At 39.2% G+C, this 26,421-nt stretch overlaps 1 protein-coding gene across 1 annotated transcript in view; it reads right to left on the reverse strand.

Annotated features, from left to right (window-relative positions):
* The window catches only part of C8A (complement C8 alpha chain), a 65,016-nt gene extending 42,891 nt beyond the window's left edge, over positions 1-22,125 (reverse strand). Inside the window, exons 1-2 of the mRNA XM_030870417.2 lie at positions 22,049-22,125; positions 3,161-3,263 (exon numbers count right to left, since the gene is read on the reverse strand). Coding sequence (XP_030726277.1) covers positions 3,161-3,263; positions 22,049-22,125 — 180 coding nt within the window. The remainder of the gene's footprint in view (positions 1-3,160; positions 3,264-22,048) is intronic.
* Between the last annotated feature and the right edge of the window lie 4,296 nt (positions 22,126-26,421).

Here is a 26,421-nt window from a genome sequence, read left to right on the forward strand (position 1 = left end):
TTCAGTTCTGCCACTTACGGTATATGTGTCACTGGGTAAATTACTTAACGTCTCTGACCCTCGGTTTTCTCATCTGTAAGATGAGAGAGATGAGAGTGTTCTGAAGATTAGTGATAACACAGGTAAAGACATCAGCATTCTGCGTGGTTCTGGTATGCGCTTAGTAATAATAGTTATCAACGTCGTCATCATCCTCGTAGCCAGCTGTTGGGCTACTCTGGAAGGATTATGACTGAGTGGGAATTGGATTAGGTGACCTCTAATATCACTTACTACTCTCCATATAGCTCCGGGAGAGGCAGGAGAGGCATATAGCTCAGGTTCACGGGCATTTTGGAATCAGACAGACCGAGTTTTAAATCGAGGCTCTGCCACATTCTTACTGGGCAAACTAAGCAAAGGGATTGAGTGGTGTCTGTCACCTACTGTTGGCTGTGGAAGTCAAATAAGAAGATGATTTATTTAAAGCATTAGCACAGTCCTTGGTATACAGAAATTATTTAATAATGGCGACTATATATTGTCATTATCATCCTTCCTGTGGTTTCTGTACTTGGAATGATGGTGCAGACATGAGGTTCATTCCCACCCGCTCCTTATTTTCTAGGTTGTTATCAAATAAGGAAGACATTGTATTGCAGAAAGGTTGGTAAGGATACGTCCCTAGGGACCTCTCCATGCCATTACCCGTGGTTGGTATCATTAAGACATAATTTTCTTTTCTAGCTAGTAGAACATGTTTCTTTCCAGAAGTGCACGTCATTGATTGCGTGATTTTGAGAGGAAGAAAAATATTAATAGAAAGAAACTCAGATGGCCTTTCAGTTAAAAAATTAACAGAATTTAATTATTTTAAGGATTACTTTAAAGACACATGTCTTTTTGAGTCCCTAAGAAAGTAATAAACGTTGATTTAAACTGTAAGTCATTCACCTGTGCTCTCTGCTATCTAAACTGCAGCACAAGAGAAAAACGTAGCTTTAGGCTGCTGTTTAAATGTATAATAGGTTGACTAAAGGCCATGCAAAGAAATTAAGTCCTAATTCTTGAAAGTTGTAAATGTTATCTTATTTGGAAAAAGGATCTTTGCAGACATCATTAATTTGGAGAAATTACTCTGGATTATCCAGGAGGACCCTAAATGCCATCACAGTGTCCTTATAAGAGGAAAGCAGAGGGAGATTTCACATAGACACATAAAGGAGACACAGAGAAGGCAAGGGGGGATGCAGACAGGAGCAGAGATTGGAGCAAGGCAGCCACCAAAAGCTGGAAGGAGCCAAGAACGGCTTCTCCCCTAGAGCTTCCAGAGAGAGCCTGGCCGAGCTGACACCTTGATTGCAGAACTCTGAGAGGATACATTTCTGTTGTTCTGAGCCAACCAGTTTTTGGCATTTTTTACAGCAGGCTCAGAAAACGAATCCAGGATGTCAAAGCAGAATGAGAATTGGGGGCCAGATATTTTTAAACTGGGACGTCTAAGATTCTTTGGCATATCCTAGAGATGGGAGAGGCAAAATCATAAATTTTAGCCTTCAAAGTTGAATAAACGAGCTCCAAATGGTGTTCTGCCAGTGTCATCAAAACTTCACAGGGCACTTTTTTTTTTTTTTTTTTTTTGCGGTACACAGGCCTCTCACTGTTGTGGCCTCTCCCATTGCGGAACACAGGCTCCGACGCGCAGGCTCAGCGGCCATGGCTCACGTACCCAGCCGCTCCGCGGCATGTGGGATCTTCCCGGACCGGGGCACGAACCCATGTCCCCTGCATCGGCTGGCGGACTCCCAACCACCGCACCACCAGGGAAGCCCCACAGGGCACTTTTGCATTTAACTGAGGAGGGGGTCTGGAGGCAGGAGGACTATCAGTGAGAGAAGAGCAGGGCTTGATTCAAGGCAGTGGGAGTGGGGTTGGAGAGGAGGGCACAGATAGGAAGTATAGAAACAGCTCACATTTATTGAACACTTACTTTGTGCCAGATGCCATGAAAAGCACTTTGCATGCATTACTCATTTAATGCTCTCAATAGCTCTATGGTGTAAGTACTGTTTCTACTCCCATTTATAGATTAGGAATCAGAGGCACAGAGAAGGTAAAAAATTATGTCCAGAGTAACACAGCAAATAAGGTGCAAGGCAGAATCTAAGCTGCAGAATCGAAGCTAAAAAACAGGCTTGACAGCAATAGGCTAATAGACAAGGTTCGGCAGTGGTGTACCACGTCTGGGCTGCACCCACCCTGGGTGCATCCAGTGAAGGCATGTGTCGTCTGCAGAGATTTTAAAATACTAAGAAAGCAGGGCTTCCCTGGTGGTGCAGTGGTTGAGAGTCTGCCTGCCGATGCAGGGGACACGGGTTCGTGCCCCGGTCCGGGAAGATCCCACATGCCGCGGAGCGGCTGGGCCCGTGAGCCATGGCCGCTGAGCCTGCGCGTCCAGAGCCTGTGCTCCGCAACGGGAGGGGCCACAGCAGTGAGAGGCCCGCGTACTGCAAAAAAAAAAAAAAAAAGATAAAATACTAAGAAAACAGAATAGAAGTTACTCTTCTTTCTATTGTCACCATGAGCCAGTGATTCCGAACAAAGACAGAATTGTAATACTCCTCCCTGACAGAGCCAAGTGCTCTCAACATGCCCCTTATGCCACTGAGTTTAGCGATCATCTTGGACCAATTAAAACCACTTAGCTGGGCAAGATAGATACACATCTGTTCATTGGGCATGTCAGCCTTTTCAGTGCATGAAAGTGAAATCCTCAGGAACACCCTGTGTGACACGCTTTGGTTTATCTCAGTTCCTCATAGGTCATGGACAGCTTGGCATTTTGTTCCTAAGCCATTGGTCCCTCCAGATGACCCTCATTGGAAGGTAATACATAGGCCAGGACCCAGAGTGGCCAGTGGGGATCAGTGTGCCCATGTCCGGAGTGCCACTTTTCTGCATCTAAGCCGTAACATACACATCTTTTGCAACCTCATCCAAATGCCTTACAAACAAAATCAGAAGAGGCAGAAATAAGTTCCACCAGCCACATGCATATGGCTTCTGAATACCCTTTTCTCCCCAGGCCTCTAGTTTATAGACGTGACTGTTTATCTCCATTTGAATGCCTAGTACACAATTTAAATGTTAAATGCTCCAAAATTGGTCATAAATGTCTCACCTTTTTCTCCTGGCATGGAAAGCAATCTGTCCACTCTCCCCAGTTGCCCAGCTGGCAGGAAACAGCTGTGGGAGTAGAACTCTGAACAGCCCGACTGACTCTCCTAAAGAGAGAAGAGACCCCTTGCTTCAATTTTTAAATTTTTTATCATGATCATTTTAATTTTTGTAATTATACATTCAAAAATGTCTTTTAACATGACAGTATCTTAATAATATGAAAACAGGTGCTGAATTTTTCTCCAGCTCTATTGAGGCATAATTGACAACAATCGTATGGTATATTTAGGATGACCAACGTGATGGTTTGACATACATATACTTTGTGACATGATTATCACAACCAAGGGAAACACATCCATCACCTCCCATAGTTGCCTTTTTTTTCTTTCTTTTTTTTTTGTGTGTGTGTGGTAAAAACACTTCAGATCTACTCTCCTAGCAAATTCCAAGTGTACAATACACTATTACTAACTATAGTCACTGTGCTGTGCATCAGAACCCCAGAACTTTTTCAGCTTATGACAGAAAGTTTATATCCTATGACCAGCCTCTCCCCATGTTCCTGACCCCGCAAGCCCCTTGTAACCACTATTCTACTATCTGGCTTTATGAGTTAGACTTTTTTAGATTCCACATATAAGTGAGATCATGCAGTATTGTCTTTTCCTGTCTGGCTTATTTCACTTAGCATAATGTCCTCCAGGTTCATTAACGTTGTCACAGATGGAAGGATTTTCTTTTTTTATGGATGCTTAATTTTTTAATTTATAAAGGTTACCCCTTGATTTGGGCATCTTGGTACCTGTAGCTGTAGAACATGAAGCAATATCACAATATATATTCCCTTAGCCTTAAAGTTATCTGGAAGTGGGAGTGGGGATGGAGCAGGGAAAGGAGAGGAACGTCCATAAATGCAGTTATTTTTACTTGAAACACTGGGCTGTAAGGGTACTTCTAATACTAGAATGATTCTATCTTCCTTCTTAAGAATTGCATGTGCTGTTTTTAAAACAAAAGTTAGATGGCCTAATGCTCTTTTCTTCCCCAATATTTTATTGTGGTAAAATACATGTAACATAAAATTTACATTTTACCGTAACCATTTTGAGGCTTACAGTTCAGTGGCATTAAGTACATTCATATTGTTGTGCAACCATCACCAGTTTCCATCTTCAGAACTCTTTTCCTTTCCCTGCATCAATTTTGAGATGTAAAATTTAAGCAACAACAGCAAAAGAGTTGTGCACGTTTTCCCTCCGATCATTTCCAGTTTTAAGAAATGAAGAATAGGGCTTCCCTGGTGGCTCAGTGGTTGAGAGTCCGCCTGCCGATGCAGGGGACACGGGTTCGTGCCCCGGTCCGGGAAGATCCGGCTGGGCCCATGAGCCACGGACGCTGAGCCTGCGCGTCCAGAGCCTGTGCTCCGCAATGGGAGAGGCCACAACGGTGAGAGGCCCGCGTACCGCAAAAAAAAAAAAAAAAAAGAAATGAAGAATAAAAATCTATTGTGCCTCTACTGTATGCAGGGATGATGCTGTAGTACTTCAGAACTCATGCTAATTATGCTGTGAACTGCTGCACGCGATGAATGATGCCCCCTATGCTGAAACCCCAAACAGGAAGCTCTAGGATCATCAGGAAAGTGATGTTCACCTTTATCACTGGTTCTCAGACTTTGGTCCCAGGAACATTTTATACTCTAACAAACTATTGAGGACTCTGAAGAGCTTTTGTTTAACGGGACTGGGTCGATCGACAGTCACAGAATCCAAACATCAAAACTGAGAAATTTCGAAATATTTATTTATCCATTTAAAATTACAACAAAACCATTACATGTTACCATATATGTTTATTTAAAAATCCATTTCCAAGAAACATAATTATTGAAAAGAGTGTTACTGTTTTATGTTTTTGCAAATCTCTTTTGATGTCTGGTTTAGTAGAAAGCAGCTAGATTCTCATTTCTGCTTCTTCATTCAGTACGTTGCTTTATGTTGCTTTGGTTGAAATCTATGAAGAAACTCCAGCCTCATACAGTTATGTAGTTGAAAAAAATTATGTAGTTGAGGAGTGTTATAATAGTCTTCTCAGATAATTTTGGATGTTCTTTGACGCTACACCAAATCTTGAAAAGCAGTCATTTCTTAAATGTTAATTGCACTTGGAACCTGAAATCCTATCAGTGAATTTTTTATACTCTGTTACATTAAAACCCATTGATCTATGTATCCTTTAAATGTATCTGGTACCCATACATGATTTTTATAACATCAGACATTGGAAATTTACAAAACAATGGTTCTCTGAGTGTACATATCTTAAAAATACTCACACATTTCACTATAACATATTAATAAGTCAAATTTATTAATATTACCAGTGATCTCAAGTTCATGGTAGTGAATATGTTGTCCAAAATTTTAATTTTCATTTGAAAGCCCAAATTTTGTCATTGGTAACAAATAATGCCGTTTGTTTTCCTGGAAGTAATAGGCCCTCTGCTCATTTTTGAGACAGTGTCTGCCAAGTATCTTAGCCTGAATAACCATAGTTTGTTTGGCAGTTAATCTGTCAAGTAAAAACAGTGTTCCAGGAAAAAGGCATCAACACTGACTTACAACTCAAACAATTGTTTTTTCTCAAGAAAAAACATGTACCGTACCCTCATACTTAGGTACAGTAGAAGTTCTTTATGCATCTTTTCCATTTTGCCACAAATAATATTTAAGTAACATGTATTCAAAGATTGGGTTTTAATAAAATTAACAATTTAAACTATTTTCAGGACTTTTCTAAGTGAAACAATTTCTTTCCTGTGAGTTTGGTGTCAATGCCTTGATTTGCATCAAGGTTACAGTAGTTTTAGCCACCATTACTTTTTTTTTTTCTTTTTAGTTTTTGAATTTTATTTAATTTATTTTTTTATACAGCAGGTTCTTATTAGTCATCCATTTTATACACATCAGTGTATACATGTCAATCCCAATCTCCCAATTCATCACATCTCCACCCCCTGCCCCCGCTGCTTTACCCCCTTGGTGTCCATACGTTTGTTCTCTACATCTGTGTCTCTATTTCTGCCGTGAAAACCAGTTCATCTGTGCCATCTTCTAGGTTCCACATATATGTATTAATATATGATATTTGTTTTTCTCTTTTTGACTTACTTCACTCTGTGTGACAGTCTCTAGATCCATCCACGTCTCAACAAATGACCCAATTTCGTTCCTTTTTATGACTGAGTAATATTCCATTGTATATATGTACCACAACTTCTTTATCCATTCATCTGTCGATGGGCATTTAGGTTGCTTCCATGACCTAGCTACTGTAAATAGTGCTGCAATGAACATTGGGGTGCATGTTTCTTTTTGAATTATGGTTTTCTCTGGGTATATGCCCAGTGGTAGGATTGCTGGATCATATGTTAATTCTATTTTTAGTTTTTTAAGGAACCTCCATACTGTTCTCCATAGTGGCTGAACCAATTCACATTCCCACCAGCAGTGCAAGAGGGTTCCCTTTTCTCCACACCCTCTCCAGCATTTGTTGTTTGTAGATTTTCTGATGATGCCCATTTTAACCGGTGTGAGGTGATACCTCATTGTAGTTTTGATTTGCATTTCTCTAATAATTAATGATGTTGAGCAGCTTTTCATGTGCCTCTTGGCCATCTGTATGTCTTCTTTGGAAAATGTCTATTTAGGTCTTCTACCCATTATTGAATTGGGTTGTTTGTTTTTTTAGTATTGAGATGCATGAGCTGTTTATATATTTAAGAGATTAATCCTTTGTCCGTCGATTCGTTTGCAAATATTTTCTCCCATTCTGAGGGATGTCTTTTCGTCTTGTTTATGGTTTCCTTTGCTGTGCAAAAGCTTTGAAGTTTCATTAGGTCCCATTTATGTTTTTTTGTTTCTATTTCCATTAGGAGGTGGATGAAAAAAGATCTTGCTGTGATTTATGTCAAAGAGTGTTCTTCCTATATTTTCCTCTAAGAGTTTTAGAGTGTCCGGTCTTACATTTAGGTCTCTAACCCATTTTGAGTTTATTTTTTTGTATGGTGTTAGGGAGTGTTCTAATTTCATTCTTTTACATGTAGCTGTCCAGTTTTCCCAGCAACACTTATTGAAGAGACTTTCTTTTCTCCATTGTATATCCTTGCCTCCTTTGTCATAGATTAGTTGACCATAGGTGCGTGGGTTTATCTCTGGGCTTTCTATCTTGTTCCATTGATCTATGTTTCTGTTTTTGTGCCAGTACCATACTGTCTTAATTACTGTAGTTTTGTAGTATAGTCTGAAGTCAGAGAGTCTGATTCCTCCAGCTCCGTTTTTTTCCCCTCAAGACTGCTTTAGCTATTAGGGGTCTTTTGTGTCTCCATACAAATTTTAAGATTTTTTTGTTCTAGTTCCGTAAAACATGCCATTGGTAATTTCATAGGGATTGCACTGAATATTTAGATTGCTTTGAGTAGTATAGTCATTTTCACAATATTGATTATTCCAATCCAAGAACACAGTATATCTCTCCATCTGTTCGTTTCATCTTTAATGTCTTTCATCACTGTCTTATAGTTTTCTGCATACAGGTCTTTTGTCTCCCAAGGTAGGATTATTCCTAGGTATTTTATTCTTTTCGTTGCAGTGGTAAATGGGAGTGTTTCCTTAATTTCTCTTTCAGATTTTTCATCATTAGTGTATAGGAATGCAAGAGATTTCTGTGCCTTAATTTTGTATCCTGCAACTTTACCATATTCATTGATTAGCACTAGTAGTTTTCTGGTGGCGTCTTTAGGATTCTCTATGTATAGTATCATGTCATCTGCAAACAGTGACAGTTTTACTTCTTCTTTTCCAATTTGTATTCCTTTTATTTCTTTTCCTTCTCTGATTGCCATGGCTAGGACTTCCAAAACTATGTTTAGTAGTAGTGGTGAGAGTGGACATCCTTGTCTTGTTCCTGATCTTAGAGGAAATGCTTTCAGTTTTTCACCACTGAGAATGATGTTTGCTGTGGGTTTGTCATATATGGCCTTTATTATGTTGAGGTAGGTTCCCTCTATGCCCACTTTCTGGAGGGTTTTTATCATAAATAGGTGTTGAATTTTGTCAAAAGCTTTTTCTGCATCTATTGACATGATCATATGGTTTTTATTCTTCAGTTTGTTAATATGGTGTATCACATTGATTGATTTGCATATATTGAAGAATCCTTGCATCCCTAGGATAAATCCCACTTGATCATGGTGTATGACCCTTTTAATGTATTGTTGGATTCTGTTTGCTAGTATTTTGTTGAGGAATTTTGCATCTATATTCATCAGTGATATTGGTCTGTAATTTTCTTTTTTTGTAGTACCTTTGTCTGCTTTTGGTATCAGGGTGCTGGTGGCCTTGTAGAATGAGTTTGGGAGTGTTCCTTCCTCTGCAATTTTTTGGAAGAGTTTGAGAAGGATGGGTGTTAGTTCTTCTGTAAATGTTTGATAGAATTCCCCTGTGAAGCCATCTGGTCCTGGACTTTTGTTTGTTGGAAGATTTTTAATCACAGTTTCAATTTCATTACTTGTAATTGGTCTGTTCATATTTTCTGTTTCTTCCTGGTTCAGTCTTGGAAGGTTATACCTTTCTAAGAATTTGTCCATTTCTTCCAGGTTGTCCATTTTATTGGCATAGAGTTGCTTGTAGTAGTCTCTTAGGATGCTTTGTATTTCTATGGTGTCTGTTGTAACTTCTCCTTTTTCATTTCTAATTTCATTGATTTGACTTCTCTCCCTCTTTTCCTTGATGAGTCTGGCTAGTGGTTTATCAATTTTGTTTATCTTCTCAAAGAACCAGCTTTTAGTTTTATTGATCTTTGCTATTGTTTCCTTTGTTTCTATTTCATTTATTTCTGCTCTGATCTTTATGATTTCTTTCCTTCTACTAACTTTGGGTTTTGTTTGTTCTTCTTTCTCTAGTTCCTTTAAGTGTAAGGTTAGATTGTTTATTTGAGATTTTTCTTGTTTCTTGAGGTAGGCTTGTATAGCTATAAACTTCCCTCTTAGAACTGCTTTTCCTGCATCCCATAGGTTTTGGAGCATCGTGTTTTCATTGTCATTTGTCTCTCGGTATTTTTTGATTTCCTCTTTGATTTCTTCACTGATATCTTGGTTATTTAGTAACGTATTGTTTAGCCTCCATGTGTTTGTGTTTTTTACATTTTTTTCCCTGTAATTCGTTTCTAATCTCATAGCGTTGTGGTCAGAAAAGATGCTTGATATGATTTCAATTTTCTTAAATTTACTGAGGCTTGATTTGTGACCCAAGATATGATCTCTCCTGGAGAATATTCTGTGCGCACTTGAGAAGAATGTGTAATCTGTTGTTTTTGGATGGAATGTCCTATAATTATCAGTTAAATCTATCTGGTCTATTGTGTCATTTAAAGCTTCTGTTTCCTTATTTATTTTCATTTTGGATGATCTGTCCATTGGTGTAAGTGAGGTGTTAAAGTCCCCGACTATTATTGTGTTACTGTCGATTTCCTCTTTTATAGCTGTTAGCAATTGCCTTATGTATTGAGGTGCTCCTATGTTGGGTGCATATATATTTATAATTGTTATATCTTCTTCTTGGATCCCTTGATCATTATGTAGTGTCTTTCCTTGTCTCGTAACATTCTTTATTTTAAAGTCTATTTTATCTGATATGAGTATTGCTGCTGCAGCTTTCTTTTGATTTCCATTTGCATGGAATATCTTTTTCCATCCCCTCACTTTCAGTCTGTTGTGTCCCTAAGTCTGAAGTGGGTCTCTTGTAGACAGCATATATATGGGTCTTGTTTTTGTAGCCATTCAGCAAGCCTGTGTCTTTTGGTTGGAGCATTTAATCCATTCACGTTGAAGGTAATTATCGATATGTTTGTTCCTATGACCATTTTCTTAATTGTTTTGGGTTTTTTTTTTTAGGTCCTTTTCTTCTCTTGTGTTTCCCACTTAGAGAAGTTTCTTCAGCATTTGTTGTAGAGCTGGTTTGGTAGTGCTGAATTCTCTTAGCTTTTGCTTGTCTGTAAGGCTTTTGATTTCTCCATCGAATCTGAGATCCTTGCTGGGTAGAGTAATCTTAGTTGTAGGTTCTTCTCTTTCATCACTTTAAGTATATCATGCCACTCCCTTCTGGCTTGTAGAGTTTCTGCTGAGAAATCAGCTCTTAACCTTATGGGAGTTCCCTTGTATGTTATTTGTCAGTTTTCCCTTGCTGCTTTCAATAATTTTTGTCTTTAATTTTTGCCAATTTGATTACTATATGTCTTGGCGTGTTTCTCCTTGGGTTTATCGTCTATGGGACTCACTGCGCTTCCTGAACTTGAGTGGCTATTTCCTTTCCCGTGTTAGGGAAGTTTTCGACTATAATCTCTTCAAATATTTTCTTGGGTCCTTTCTCTCTCTCTTCTTCTTCTGGGACCCCTATAATGTGAATGTTGTTGCGTTTAATGTTGTCCCAGGGGTCTCTTAGGCTGTCTTCATTTCTTTTCATTCTTTTTTCTTTATTCTGTTCTGTGGCAGTGAATTCCACCATTCTGTCTTCCAGGTCACTTATCCGTTCTTCTGCCTCAGTTATTCTGCTATTGTTTCCTTCTAGTGTAGTTTTCATTTCAGTTATTGTATTGTTCATCTCTGTTTGTTTGTACTTTAATTCTTCTAGGTCTTTGTTAAACATTTCTTGCATCTTCTCGATCTTTGCCTCCATTCATTTTCCAAGGTCCTGGATCATCTTCACTATCATTATTCTGAATTCTTTTCCTGGAAGGTTGCCTGTCTCCACTTCATTTAGTTGTTTTCTGGGGTTTTATCTTGTTCCTTCATCTGGTACATAGCCCTCTGCCTTTTCTTCTTGTCTATCTTTCTGTGAATGTGGCTTTTTTTCTACAGGCTGCAGGATTGGAGTTCTTGCTTCTGCTGTCTGCCCTCTGGTGGATGAGGCTATCTAAGAGGCTTGTGCAAGTTTCCTGATGGGAAGGACTGGTCCACCATTACTTTTACACTGTCAGTGCAAACATAAACACAGTGAAAAGAGCGAATAATGTCTTAGTATTATTGTAAAATTGTTTTGAACACTCAGGCATCACCCTGAAAAGATCTTGGGGACTCCCTGGAGTCTGTAGACCACACTTTGAGAAAATCTGATCTATAAAATGATGCTAGTATAGAGCGCCAGCCCTATTATCCCTTCAAAAAAACTTCAGTGCTCAGCTCACCATCTTCCTCTCTACTCCAGTTCCTCTCATCATGCTGGGAGACCTCAGCATCCCTATAAATGAACCATCCAATGCTCTGCACTCTCAGTTGCTCCTTTTCTTCCTCTCCAATGACCCTTTTCTTCACTCTATTATCTTCCATGTTTTCATCCTGGACTTTCTTACTGTCTGAAACAGCTTCTCCTCCAAATCACTAATTCATGAGTCACCTGCAAATAGTTATCTGGGGCTCCACAGCCTCATCTCCTTCTATATCTATATGCTCAAGGATTCCCATGCACTTTTCTTGGACCTCATTGTGGCCTCCATTGACACCTAAGCTTTCTCTCTATCAGTAAGACCTCTCCTATCTTCATTTTCCTTTATAATCAGTTTTGATTTCATGATCCATCATTTTAAAATTTTAATTATGTCCTGAATTCCTGGACCCCACTGTTCCCTTGATCACAACTACCTGTAAAACCCAATCGTGAAAGAATCCAACTACCTTTCTCCTGGGCGACTCCTAGGTATTTTTCAGTCTCATCATAAACATCGGTTCCTTAGGAAAACATTTCTCAACACCCAGACTGATAGATATCTCCCTTCATATGATTTGTCAATCTCTGCACATCTTCTTCTCAACACTTAATTTTCATACTTATAATGTTTGTATAATTTCTGCCTTCTCCACCAGATCATAATCTCTATGGAGGCAGGTACTTGTACTGTTCATATGTTTGCTACTGAACTCCTGGCACTTATCATGGTGCCAGACCCAAGGAAGGTGGTCAGTAAATATTTAGGAGAGGAAAGAAAATAAGGGAGAAAAGGAGGGAGAAAGTGAGGGAGGGAGAGGGGGGAAGGAAGGAAGGGAGGAAGGAAGGAACGAAGGAAGAAAGAAAGGATAAAAAGAGGATAGAAGGAATGAAACCAATGTATGGGAAATAGAATGACATTGTTTAGAAATTTATTTGAACCTAATTTCCAGTTAGAATCTAATTAAATTATCCTGGTGTCTAGACATTCAGATGGCTCAAGGTTTGGTCCATATGTCATTTTTCTGATAGATTGTCCTAATAATAAAAGTGTGAAGCATAGAAACACGGAGAAAAACAAGAGTTCTGATCACTAAAACGTGGGAGAGAAGTTACAGGGAGGAGGTTTGGGAGCAGAAAATGACTCTAGTGTTAGTTCTGCGTCTCACTGTAGAATTGTCAAGATAATATCATTGTAAGCCCATAGAGACTGCATTATGGTGTCAAAATGGAAGGAAACAGTGTTAATAGATGGAAGCAAAAGCTTAGAGCAGCGCTGTGTTGCTGTAGTTTTAAAAGCTTTGTGACGTGATGTCTAGACAGAGGAACACACAGTCATGCTATCACTGAAGCAAGGCTACAGAAGGTACACAAGGACCATTCATTAAGTCATTACAGGGCTCCAACCTTTTAGCCAATATCCGTATGACGGGCATCTTCTCTTATCGTTCCAATGCATTTTTTAAAGTAGTTTATTTTTTGTTGATTATAAAAGTCATACGTTCTCCTAAAGAGAACATCGAAAAGATTATAAAAGAAAAAAATTGCCCCACATTCCACCACCATTAATACTTTGTTATATTTCCTTTCATTCTTAATTTTTATAACATAGTTGAGGTCATACTATTACATTTTTATATCTTTATTTTTCCATTTAATATTATCAGAGAAATGTAAACTTTTTATGATGACTGCACATTGTTCCATTCCACTAACATTAAACAATTAGAGTACTGAGCACCCAGTTTTTCTGTATTCTAAGTTACTTACTGAAGATACTTCCTGTAGAATAGGATGGCTGGGTTGAAGGATACAAATGGTTTCAAAGCTTATGACACATACGGCCAAATGGCTTTCCAAAAGAACCGCATCAATTTTTCAATTACTTCAGGAACATTTAATAAATCTGTGGCCTAGTAAATCTTGGCAAATAGTTTGAAAGCATCTTCCAGCTACTGAAAATTTACTCAAGCAGGGAGAGAGTTAATGTAGAGCAGTAAGATTCAGGAGTCTTTGATTCTAGTCTTTAGCTGGCATCTACCTTGCTGTGCCACTATGAGCAAGTTTCTTTAACTGTCTGGCTATTAAGTTTTTCATCTGTAGAATCACCACAAGGGAATATAGTGCTATGTGCAGGGTTCCCAAAGTATGCTCTGTGGAGTACTAGTTCCTGAGATATGCACCAGAGGTGAGGAGGAAAAGAAGTAAAGTTACCTGGTCAAATACATTTGGATAAATTGTATACAACATACTGCTCTTGGAGATTTAAAATGCCCAACAACACATTAAGGCTCTGAAAAGTTCTGCATTTTAATTTACTTAACAGAGCATTTACCCAATTTGTGACTATAGGTCATTTTTTTCTTTCATGTAATATCTGTAAGACTATTTAACACAGTTGAAGAAGCACTGATGTAACAGAAAGGGCTTTCCATGTATTTAAATCCAGTTTCTGCTATTTATAGCTAAAAAACAGAGATAATAATAACTTGTGAGACTGTTTTGAATATGGAGTGAGATTACATATGCAAAGCATGGAAAGCCCCAAGCATCAGCCTGACATACATGTTAGTTTCTTCTCTCTAACCATCTCAACCCCAGACATGCACATTAAACCTCTCCATCTTCATCAAAAACATATTGAATGCCTGTGCTGTGGAGGGCTGGGGACTAGTGAGATGCTTTCCATCTGCCTTTTTAGATAGGGTGGCATTTGGGGCAAAAGGCCTCAAATGGCCTAAAACCTAGACTTGAACATGTAACCTGTGAGTCAAATGCTTGACCGTAGAATGTGGCCACCTCAGCAATTTAGATCACAAAATAATTAATTAGCTACCCATCCCAGGCTAGGTCAGAAGGCCCGACCCTGATTATTTCCAGTGGGTCATCCAAATAAATAAGCTCAGCTTATATTCAAGACTGATTGTCACTAATTATATAACCTGGAGCTACTCCCATTCAGTTACATGGGAATGACATCATGAAACATATTTAAAATTTGACCTTGAAAGTGCTGAGTCTCTAGTGACCTCCATGTTGCTAAATCCAGGGGAAAGTTTTCCAGCTTGGTCTTAATTCCCCTCTGTTAACCATTGTTCCTTCTTGAAATCTTTCCTCGTACCACACTTCCTTGCCCCCTTCCTACCTCTGTGGCCAGTTCTCTTTGATGTGTCTGAAAACTAGAATTCCTCAGGGTGTAGTCTTGCCTTTCTTTTTTTGCTTTTCTCACTCTTAAGAAGGTGATATCCATTTCCTGGGTTTCACATACCACCTATGCTAATGCCTCCTAGATTTAGATCTTCAACCTGGACCACTGCTCAGAAATCCTGTTTTGTTTATCCAACTGCCCCGTTTTATATCTCCACTAGGTGCCTGTCAGGCATGGCAAACTTAATGGCTCTGAATCGAAACTCTTAATTTTCTCCTTTTAACTGTTCCTCTCTCAATTTTATCCACATCAGTAAGTGGAACTACCCTAACACACAGCTGCTTAAGCCAGATACCTGACAGTGGTCTTTAATTCCTTCCTTGCCCTCACCCCCATATCCAGTCCTTTGGAAATTTCTGTCAATTTTGCTTTCAAGATATATCTCAAATATCTTCCCTTGTGCCTGCCTCAGCTGCCCCCGTCCTAATTTAAGGCACCGTTATCTCTCACCCAGATAATTGCTATGGCCTCCTATGGTCCAAGACATTCCACTTCAATTTCCTCCAATCCCTTCTCTGCACAGACAACAGGATGATTTTTTAAAATTAGAAATCAGATAATATCCCTCCTGTATAAGATCCTCCAGTTATTTTTGTTTGTTTGTTTGTTTGTTTTACTACACATAGACTAAAATCAAAATTCCTCACCATGGTGCCCAAGGTCCTCTGTGGTCTGGCCCCTGCCCACCTTTCTGACATCCTCTCAGGACTCTATCCCCTGGTCTCACGCTGCTCCCATCCTGCAGGTCCTCAAATGTGATGAGCCATTTCCTGCAGGGGGATCTTAGCATGTGCTGACCTCTCCACTCTCCCCACCCTGCACTTGGTTTCTCCTCACCATCCTTCGTATCTCAGCTTAAATCCGCCTCCGTAGAGAAGGCCCCAACCTGCCTATTTTTAGATTGCTCGATAGCCTCTATCAAAGGACCCTGTTTGCTTCCTTCATACTATTTATCACAATTTTTACTGAAATGTTTGGTTTACATGTTTATTGACTGATTCCATCACTACACTGTAAATTCCAGGAGGGTAAGGACGTTATCTGTTTTGCTCATCACGTAGCATACCTGGAATATGTATTGAATGAATGAACAAAAGGAATGAATGAATGAATGAACAAATGAAAAAAAAGTGTCTACTGTGTTCCAGGTACACATAGAATTCCACACAGAACTTCTGGTTCTAAGCATGTTCCAGGCTCTCCTGCAATATATGCATAATGCTCTTTCCTCCACACTGAATAATCACACCTCATCCATCCGGTCAGACCTTCCCAGTTCAGTTAAGTCTCATGTCCTCCAGACGGTTTGCCTTGCCCTATGCTAACAAATGCCACATATGTAGAGCCTCCTACACTTTATTCCCACCCTTAGACTCCAAGTTCTGCAAGGCAGGGGTCTTGACTCTGCTGATCACCACGGTCCCCTGAGCACAGTACCTGGCATACAGTGGGAACTCAATAAAAACTTTTGTATGAATATATTATCTCATTTGATCTTATGTTATATAATTTAAATTTTACTAGACCCCTGTGGAGTAGGAATTATTATACCTATTTTATAGATAAGTAAAACAGATTCAGAGGAAGATGAAATAATGTGCTTAAGGTTATATAGACAGTAAGAGGTAAAGCAAGAATTCAAGGGGCTTCCCTGGTGGCGCAGTGGTTGAGAGTCCGCCTGCCGATGCAGGGGACACGGGTTCGTGCCCCGGTCCGGGAAGATCCCATATGCCGCGGAGCGGCTGGGCCCGTGAGCCGTGGCCGCTGAACCTGCGCGTCCGGAGCCTGTGCTCCGCAACGGGATAGGCCATAGCAGTGAGAGGCCCGCGTACCGCAAAAAAATAAAATAAAATAAAAAATAAAAACACATTCCAAGAAATACTATGAAGGATTTCTGACAAAGGGGAAATAGAGTAATAAAAGTAATTTTCTAAAAGCTTACCATGTTCCAGTTTCTATGCTCATTGCTTTATATTAACTGTCTTAACTCCTGACAAGCACTCTATGAAATATGTATTGTCTCTGTTTTATAGATGAGAAAGTTAAGCCTTAGAGAGTTTAAGTAACTTACCCAAGTTCCATAGCCACTAAGTGGTGAAGACAGGATTTAAACCCAGCTTGATCTCACATCAAAGCCCACACCCAATGCTGCTTGAAGTATAGCTAAAGATTAGTTACCCCGAAAAAAAAAGTGTCCATAGTCCTGAGACTCACTCAGTCACATCCACTACTCTAATTGTTTATATTAGCTGAAATTTCATGCAGCCTGAATTCATGTTCATTTCCAGTCATCTGGACAGCTATAGAAAATACTCGCACGGCCCTGGCCTGGGTTACTTTGGTGAACACTCTGATGCCCATGAAACAATAAAATACAGAAGAAGATAGTGATTTAAATTTCCTTAGGATCCACTGCCTGTATGACCTATTTAAAGAAGCAAACAGATCCCTGTGATTATCTTCTACGTTTGAGGTCTTTACTCATATTTCTTTAATCCCCCCTAAGGTATTTTGTTCATTCTTCATCAGTGGAAATGTTGGGTTGGAAATGTTATAAAAACCTTTAGGGGGGCTTCCCTGGTGGCGCAGTGGTTGAGAGTCCGCCTGCCGATGCAGGGGACACGGGTTCGTGCCCTGGTCTGGGAAGATCCCACATGCCGCGGAGCGGCTGGACCCGTGAGCCATGGCTGCTGGGCCTGCGAGACCGGAGCCTGTGCTCCGCAACGGGAGAGGCCACAACAGTGAGAGGCCCGCGTACCGCAAAAAACAACAACAACAACAACAACAAAAAACCCCACAAAACCTTTGGGTGTCCTAATTCCAAATTAAATATTTGTTTTGCTTTTTTAAAAAACAAATTTATTGGAGTATGGTTGATTTACAATGTTTTGTTAGTTTCAGGTATACAGTAAAGTGAATCAGTTATGCATATACATATATCCACTCTTTTTTAGATTCTTTTCCTATATAGGTCATTACAGAGTATTGCGTAAGTTCCCTGTGCTATACAGTAGGTCATTATTAGTTATCTATTTTATATATAGTAGTGTGTATATGTCAACCCCAATCTCCCAATTTACCCTCCTCCCCCTTACCCGCCTGGTAACCATAAGTTTGTTTTCTACATCTGTGACTCTATTTCTGTTTTGTAAATAAGTTCATTTGTACCATTTTTTTGGATTCCACATATAAGCGATATCATATGGTATTTGCCTTTGTCTGACTTACTTCACTCAGTATGATAATCTCTAGCTGCATCCACGTTGCTGCAAATAGCATGATTCCATTCTTTTTTATGGCTGGGTAATAGTCCATTGTATATATGTACCATATCTTCTTTAGCCATTCCTTTAGCCATTCCTCTAGCCATTGATGGACATTTTGGTTGCTTCCATGTCCTGGCTGTTGTAAATAGTGCTTATCAAAATGGGTGCTCAGTTTTGAAAAGATTTTTTTTTTTTCTGGTGGGTGAGGGTAGCAGTAATGGTGTAATAACACTGATCTGGGGATTAGAAGGCCTGACTGTACAACTAGGAAACTGGGTGACTGACATATCAAATTGTTTTGTTTCCTCTCTGGCTCTCAACTGGAGGGGATAATGATTACAACAGTCTTAGAGGGACATAATGAGGTTTAAATTGGTCAATATTCATAAAATGCCTAGAGGAGTGGTCTGGTTGTTATTTAATATTCCCCTTCTCTTTCTGGGACTCAATTTCCTTATCTGTAACATGAGTGGATTAAATTAGATGTCAAAGTCCTTCCTAATTCTAAAGACCTATGAAATAAAAGTGATGGAAGTAGCAAACAAGGATTTTGAGTTATTTTAAGTACATTAAAGTAAGGGCAATCATGGACATGACGAGAAGTGAAAGATATAAAAAAGTACCAGATGAAAGTTTTGAAGCTGAAAAATTATAAAAACCAAAATGAAAGATCCATTGGATGGGCTAAGAAACAGATTAAATACTGCAAAAGAAAAGATCAGTAAACTTAAAGATATAGAAACTATCCAAAATGAAACAGAGAAAAAATACTGCCAGAAACAATAAAAAAAGAACAGAGCCTCAGTGACCTGTGGAATAATATCAGGGAGTCGGGCATACCTGCGATCAGAAGCAGAGGAGAAAGTATGTGGCAGAAAACATGTTTGAATTAATAGTGGCAAATTTTTTTTCCCCAAATTTGATGAGAACTATAAACCCACAGAAGCACACCTAGGTACATCATAATCAAACTGCTAGAAATCAATGATAAAATAGTAAAGGAGTCCATAACAAAGTGGATCTCTCCTCAAAGATTATACAAACTGAAGATAATGGAATGATATTAATGTCTGCAAAGCGATGTGGGAGGAAAAAAGGAAGCTTTCCACTTAGAATTTTATATTCATCAAAGATACCCTTCAAAATAAAGGCAAAATAAAGAGTTCTTCAGACTAACAAAAATGGATAACTCCCTCACCAAAATTCATTCTGCACTATAAGAAAGGTCAGAAGAAGTTACTCAGGAAGAATAAAAATGGTGTCAGAAGTGGTATGATATCATTGGAAGGTAGGCTGTGATAAGTTAATGATGAATGTTGCCAAGCTTAGAGTAACAACCAAAATAAATAAATAAACAAAGTAGAATTGCTAACAAATTATTTAGAATTAGAAAAAATATGAAATGCAAAAGATGACCAAAAAAAGGAGAAAAACAGAAACAAAGAACAGATGGGACAAATAGAAGGATGGCAAACCCAAACCCATGCATATCAGTAATTACATCTTATATAAGTTGTATAAATACTATGATTAAAAGACAGAGATTATTAGACTAGGTAATAAAGTAAGACCCATCTATATGCAATCTATATGAGGCATACTTTAAAATATAAAGAGTCAGATAGGTTAAAATAAAATACTGGGGAAAAAAATTGACCATGCAAACCCAGGGATAATGAAAGCCTTTCATAATGATAAAGGGGCAGATCATCTACAAATCTGTATGTAGATAGATAGATAGATAGACATAGAAAGACAAGTAGATAAACAGATAATAACAGCTTCAAAATACATGAAACAAAAACTGATAGAACTGAAAGGAGAAATAGACAAATCCACAAATATACTTGGGGATGCAACATTCCCCCCTCAGTATTTGATAGACAAGGAGGTGAAAACTTGAGCAGCATTAATAACCAACTTAATGACTTAGAACTACACACAACAGACGAATGCACACTTTGAAGTGCCTGTGACATATTCACTAAGATATATTCTTTGTCATAAAACGAATCTCAATAAATTAAAAGGATTGAAATTTTTTTTAACTTTTTAAAGCAACACACATGCTAAAATGTATTATTTGTATAAAACACATAAGAGCAAGTCATTGCTTTTTAAGGCTGAATATAACGTCTTTTCATCAACATCGTCTTAAAATACTTTTCTCAAACAACCACACTTTTCTAAGAATTTATAGTAATGGTATAATAACACACAGGCAATATACTTTATAATAATGGTAAATATGAGCTTATAAAAATAAATGTATACCATTAAAAATGTAAATGTATATCATCTGTTTTCAATGTTAGTGTTTATATTTTATTTGAGAAAAAAAATTGTTAGTTATTTTGCCATTGTTAATTTTTTTTAAAGTTTGAAGTGAGGCTAATCCAAAAGATCCATGCTGACTGGCACATTGCAATTTTTTTTCGTTGTTAAATTTTATTTTAGTTTTTTACATTGATTTTTATTGGAGTCTGGTTGCTTTACAATGTTGTTTTAGCTTCCACTGTACAGCAAAATGAATCAGCCATACACATACAGATATCCCCACCCTTTTGGGCTTCCCTCCCATTTAGGTTACCACAGTGCATTAGGTAGAGTTCCCTGTGCTATACAGTATGTTCCCATCAGTTGTCTATTTTATACATTGTATCAATAATGTGTAGGCACATTACAAATTTATTCTAGTTTTTATCAACCATCAGAGAGATGAAAAATACCCAAAAAACGACCGTGACAATCACACACCACTACTGGCAACAGCTTTCACTGAAAACTTACTAAGTACCAGGCATTGTTCTAAATACTTTTTATGCATTTAATTCTTCCTCTTACTTGCCTCCCACTTTACAGTCCAGAAGACTTAAATAACTTGCCTAAGATTACACAAATAGGAAATGCCAGGGCCAGAATCTGAACCCAGTAAAGTTATTTCACCATGTAGTTTAGCATTTGCAAAGCCAGGGTCAGGCAAGCTGGCACTAGACAAAAAGACCTTGTGACTTCCTACTTCAGCACTTTGTAACGTATTTAATTGGTTCTCTTTTGCCCTGACTTCAAATTTGCCTCTTCACTGGTCTTTCTTATTTGATAAGTTCAAACATCAAGACTCTTTGTTCATTTTCAAAAAGGATTACGATGATAAGCTTTTATAATTAAGAGTATCTCAGCAGAGATTTCCTTTGCCACAGTTCTCTTGCCTTTATCTTCTAATTATTAGAGATGAATTTTCTGATTTTTCAAAATTGTATTCGCTTTAAATACAAGTTGCAAATTAACTGCTTAGAAAAATGCCTTTCCCCCTTCTTAACTGTTACTTAAAGGAAATCTCTAGTCTAGCATTGAAAAGCAATAATGATTCAAGATTGAATCATCCAACAAGAATTTGAATAAAATAACTCTACTTAAAATCTTCAATGTTTCGGAGAGAGGGACTTCTTTAAAGCTATCACAAAGGCAAAATAAGAGGCTGTTTAAGCACCACAAAATACTTAGTGTTAAGATTTTAAAAAAAGACGACCGTGAAGCCAGTTTGGGATATTCAAGGAAATGGAATGGGTAAAATGCAATGTACATATGAAAATATCACTTCTATTCGTTACTCCATAGCAAAAGGTTACGTCTTTTCTAGAATGAAATGACTCAGCATCTTTACAGTCTCTTGCTTTTCCCAAGATAATTTTATATACATTACCTCATTTTATCCTTCCCCAAACACTATGAGATGGGTATTCTTACACACAAATGGATAAGCAGAGGTTAATTGTCCAATATAACTCAAGAGAACTATTATTTACTAAGTTGAGTATACTTTATATCCAAGATTTTATTTCATGTTCATTAACTCTTATAGAAGAGGCATTATTATTCTCATTTTACAGATCGGGAAGCAAGCACAAAGCGATTAGCTGATTTACTGCAGATCACCCAGCTCCTAAGTCTTGGAGCTGAGATTTGCACACAGGTCCCTCTGACACCAAGTGAACGCTCTTGTCACTGGCCTGGACTCCTTCACTGAATTAGTAATAATGTGGAAAGAGGTCACATTCCATCCTAAAACAGCCTGTTGCAAACATGAGAGTGTCTCAGTTCCCCACCAAGTAACCCCTCACTGCAAATTTTGCAGAAACTTTTGGCCAACTCACCAGTTCACCTTCTCCTGTATGGCTACCCCAGGCTGACAAGTCATCAAAGACAAGAGGAAAAAAGCAACAGCAAACATCTCATCCAGAAGCCACCACCCTATATTACCTAGAGAGGAATAAAACTATTCAGGGAGTTGGAGTAAAAGAATCTACGGGCTGGGATCTATAAGATCTACCTAATGTTTGAAATGAACAGAACTCGCTCGATTCTCATTCAGATGTGGTTAATTACTTACCGGGGTATTGATTAGCCAAACGCCCTAAAATCCCAGACACCAAAGGCCACTGTCCTTCAGACCTTTGGAAAAGCAAAATATCCATATGGTTGAGGAAAGGAGGATATTTAACCAATTTCAGCTAAGCAAAGGGATCGTATTTTCAGAACGAGGCAAAAGCCAAACCAAGATATAGCTCCAGAATTCATGGTCTTTTGGAGTAGCTCTTGGAACTTCTGAGGTTAGATCAATTTGTTTTGCAAGACTGAAACGAGGCTCCTACTGGTGTTTCAGCTCTGCCGTAAACAGCCAGCAAAATATAGGAAATGCTAATAGTTACATGGGGAAGTTCTCCAATGTATTGTCAAACATCTGGAGCCCGAGAAATGGGGGTAATTGAATGAACGTTCCTCTTCTCGTCCAGACATTGGGTATCATTACCATCTAGCATATTTGTGTCTTCAGGGAACCACATGCCTTAAATGGACATCTCCAGAAGCATCCTCTAGAATTGTAATAACAACCACACCCATATCTACATACATTCTCTTAGTCATAAATTATGACATAGTCATAAATTAAAGAGTTGGATAGATCGAAAGACAGATAATAATTGAACATGTGGCAGGCATTTCATTTGTCTTATTTTACTTAATCCTCACCACAAGTCTATGAGATGAAAATGATTCAATTCATTTTGCAGTTGAAGAAATGAAGGTCCAGAAAAATTAACTAAGTTGCTCAGGAATGGACAGCTATCTTGATGTCCTTGGCAATACTTAAATTCTCTCATTAGCAGGATTGGCCAGTACTATCCTTATTAATCTCAAAGTTATGGAAAAAAATGTACCGAATAACTTGCCTGTGTAAGGAATGTGTACCCGGTTTAATTATGGAGATTTAAATAAGGCACTCATTTGTTATTGTCTCCATTTCTTCAGAGATTTAGGTAAAATTTGACAAAAGTGAACACCCATTCCAGGTCCCGGGAAGCCCTTCCAGCCCCTGATTTCTGTGTGTCTCTTCGTCCCTCCCTCTCTTTGTTTCGACTCCTGGGTCCTCTTGGCCGCAGTTTTACAATCCTTCTGACCCATTTGGAAAACTGTCCTTTTTCCTTTATCCACAAGTAATCCAGTAACTCACAGTGCTTTTATTGAATTGTGGGTGTGACGGGGGGGGGGGTTATGTCTGGACACCCTTGGGGCAGCTCAGGGTGGCACATCTGGAACCCGCTTCTTTCCACCAGCTCCCTAGCCGCCTCCCTTCTACCTCCTCGTTCCATCCAAAGTCCAAGTTCCTGACACAGGTCTATCGGCCCCCTGGGGAGTGTAACTCAGGTTTTTCTTCAGCACTTCGACAGTGTTTCTCATGGGGAGCAGACTTCTCGCTACAACAGGGATCTCAAGTGGGGATGATTTTGCCTCTCAGGGGACATTTGAAAATTTCCTGGGACATTTATCACAAAGTTCTCATAACTTTGGGGGTTGTGTTGCTGGCATCTAGTGGGTGCTAAATGTCCTACAATGCACAGGACAGCTCCCCAAACAAGGAATTCTCTGGCTCCAAACGTCAATAGTGCCAAGGTTGGGAAACACCACCAAAAGGCTGGTCTGCCTTTCCCTGACCCCTGGAATTCTGATGAATTATTTTTCTTCTTACATATAGGCAATATTATTTTCCTCCTTAGACCAGTTCCTTCTTGAGATTTCTCTGATGCCTTTTCTCCTCACCCAAGACTTCAGTGGCACTCAGGACCCCTCTTACCCTCCACACCCACAACTTGATCCCTTAAATTCTATCATTTTTCCTCTGTAATATTTTCCCTCCAAGCTTCCCGCCTTCATTCGCACCCTTTGATCCATTTCAAGGCCTCGGGTCTCTCCGAAACTCTCCTAACGGACTCCTAGGGAGCCTCTGTTTGTCCTCACTCCAAACCTCCCTGTACATTACAGCTGGATTCATCGCCAGGAAAGCTGGCTCTGAAAATATCACTCTCCTGCTCAAAGATGTTCCACGGATCCTCCATATTCTATAAGATTAGAAGTCCAAGGGCTTCCCTGGTGGCGCAGTGGTTGAGAGTGCCTGCCGATGCAGGGGACACGGGTTCGTGCCCCGGTTCGGGAAGATCCCACATGCCGCGGAGTGGCTGGGCCCGTGAGCCATGGCCGCTGAGCCTGCGCGTCCGGAGCCTGTGCTCCGCAGCGGGAGAGGCCACAACAGTGAGAGGCCCGCGTACCGCAAAAAAAAAAAAAAAAAAAAAAAAAAAGATTAGAAGTCCAAATTCCTCCAGAAATAGGTCCCAACCCATCTTTGCAACCTTATCAGCCACAACCCTCCAATAATCCCCCATACTGTAGGCTAGGTTCCCCTTACCTTCCGCACACTTTCTCACTGCTGTGATCTTGTTCATGCTGGACCCGAACAACCTTTATCCGTTATCTACTACCCTTGTGCCAAGTGTTTTCTCAAATAGCAGGTCCGTCAAGGAGCCTCGGCTGATGGCCTCATCTGGAGGGTGTCTCCTTGTTATCCTTGAACCTTACAAATACATTACCAGCATTTTTCAGTTTTGCCTCATATTATGTTCTTCCAGTGGGGTGGGGTATATCTGAAGAATGAAGGTTTCTTGAGGGTAAATTCTATGTCTGATTCTTCTTTATTATCACCCATATCACTTACCACTGAATCTTTACTAAGAAATATTGGTTGATTGCGTGAATGAGCAAAGGACTAAAAATACTTCACAATTTCATAATATTTTCAGGTATATTTTCTCATTTAATCCTCAGAATAATCTTGTGAGATAAATACAATTATTCTGAAGAGAATTCTGAGTCAGAGAGACAGTGATTATGGTGGAAAACAGAAGTTAGAGACATAGGGTACTAGGCCTTGTACCTGCCACTTTTTGTGTTTTTTAAAAACATTTTTTAATGTTTTTAATCTTCTTAGTGATCTTGCAAGACAGTAATAATAGTGCTGTTTTGGAGGTGGGAATACTGAGTTTCAGAGTAGTTAAGTAATTTGCCTGCAGTCGCACAGCTGGTGAGTCTCAAGAGTCAGGGATTTATAATCTGTCCAACTTTAAAACCTGAGATCGTTTTTGGTCTGGTCACACAACGACTAAGCGTTATATCAGAACTAAGGCCTGGGTCTTCTGGCTCCAAGTCCAGTTCTCTGTTTATTATGCCTTAGCTCAGAGAATGAATATCATTTCCAGGGGCAAAGAAAGCAAAATCAAGTGAATGGAAAGAGAGTCACAGGATAGAATCAAGAGAGAAGCTAAGTCAACTGGGATCATTCCCTGCCTCTGTGACTAAATGTGTGAGTGCATGTGAGGGGTGTGTGTGTGTGTGTGTGTGTGTGTGTGTGTGTGTGTGTGTGTGTGTGTGTGTGTGTGTGTGTGTGTTGGGATGGGAGCAGGGCACTCATCTGTTTTCAGCCAAAATGTTCTAAGATGAATGGGAAATGCCAAAAAATCGTTAAGTTTGCATATGCAGATTTCACCTTAATTGTAGCATTCGGTTATCAAAGATAGATGGTTATAAAATACCATGCAGAGTAGACAGCGAGATGGCAATTCAGTTTGAAAATGTATAGCTTATCTCAGAGAAACACTTTCCACTATCTAAATCAGCTTGTGAGTTATGACCTCAGAGTGGAACATGTCCTGTGTCGGCCCAGACTGCCACCACAGGGTGACAGCCAGACCTGTGCTCTCTGAAAAGCTTCAGAAGCTCCAGGCCACATTCCTCTGTACTGGGCCTGCAGGTTGCTCAAGGCAGATTCTGCAAATTGAATGCAAATAGAGGCAATTTGCTAGAATGGAAAGAGCGCAGCTGTAGGTCAGAAAACACCACTAACCAGTCATTGTTTCCTAGCCTCAGTTTCTTTGTCTGTAAAATGGGTAAAATAATACCTATCAGGATAGGATTGAAGAACTGTAGAGGAAATAAGGAAATCTGTCCTCAACTGGAAATTCTGAATAGCAGTTGCTTGTTTATTTAAACAATCCTTCCCCTTCTTTCTGCTCCTTCTTTCCAGTACCTATTTGTCTCTTTCATAGCATGGAAGCTTTCATTTAAGTACCAATGAAGGAGGAAAGTGGAAGAAAGGGGGAGCCCAGCAAAGAGATGATGAAGGAGCATGAAATGTGGG

Source organism: Globicephala melas, chromosome 1 (genome assembly GCF_963455315.2).
Source record: "Globicephala melas chromosome 1, mGloMel1.2, whole genome shotgun sequence".
NCBI classification, from domain to species: domain Eukaryota; kingdom Metazoa; phylum Chordata; class Mammalia; order Artiodactyla; family Delphinidae; genus Globicephala; species Globicephala melas.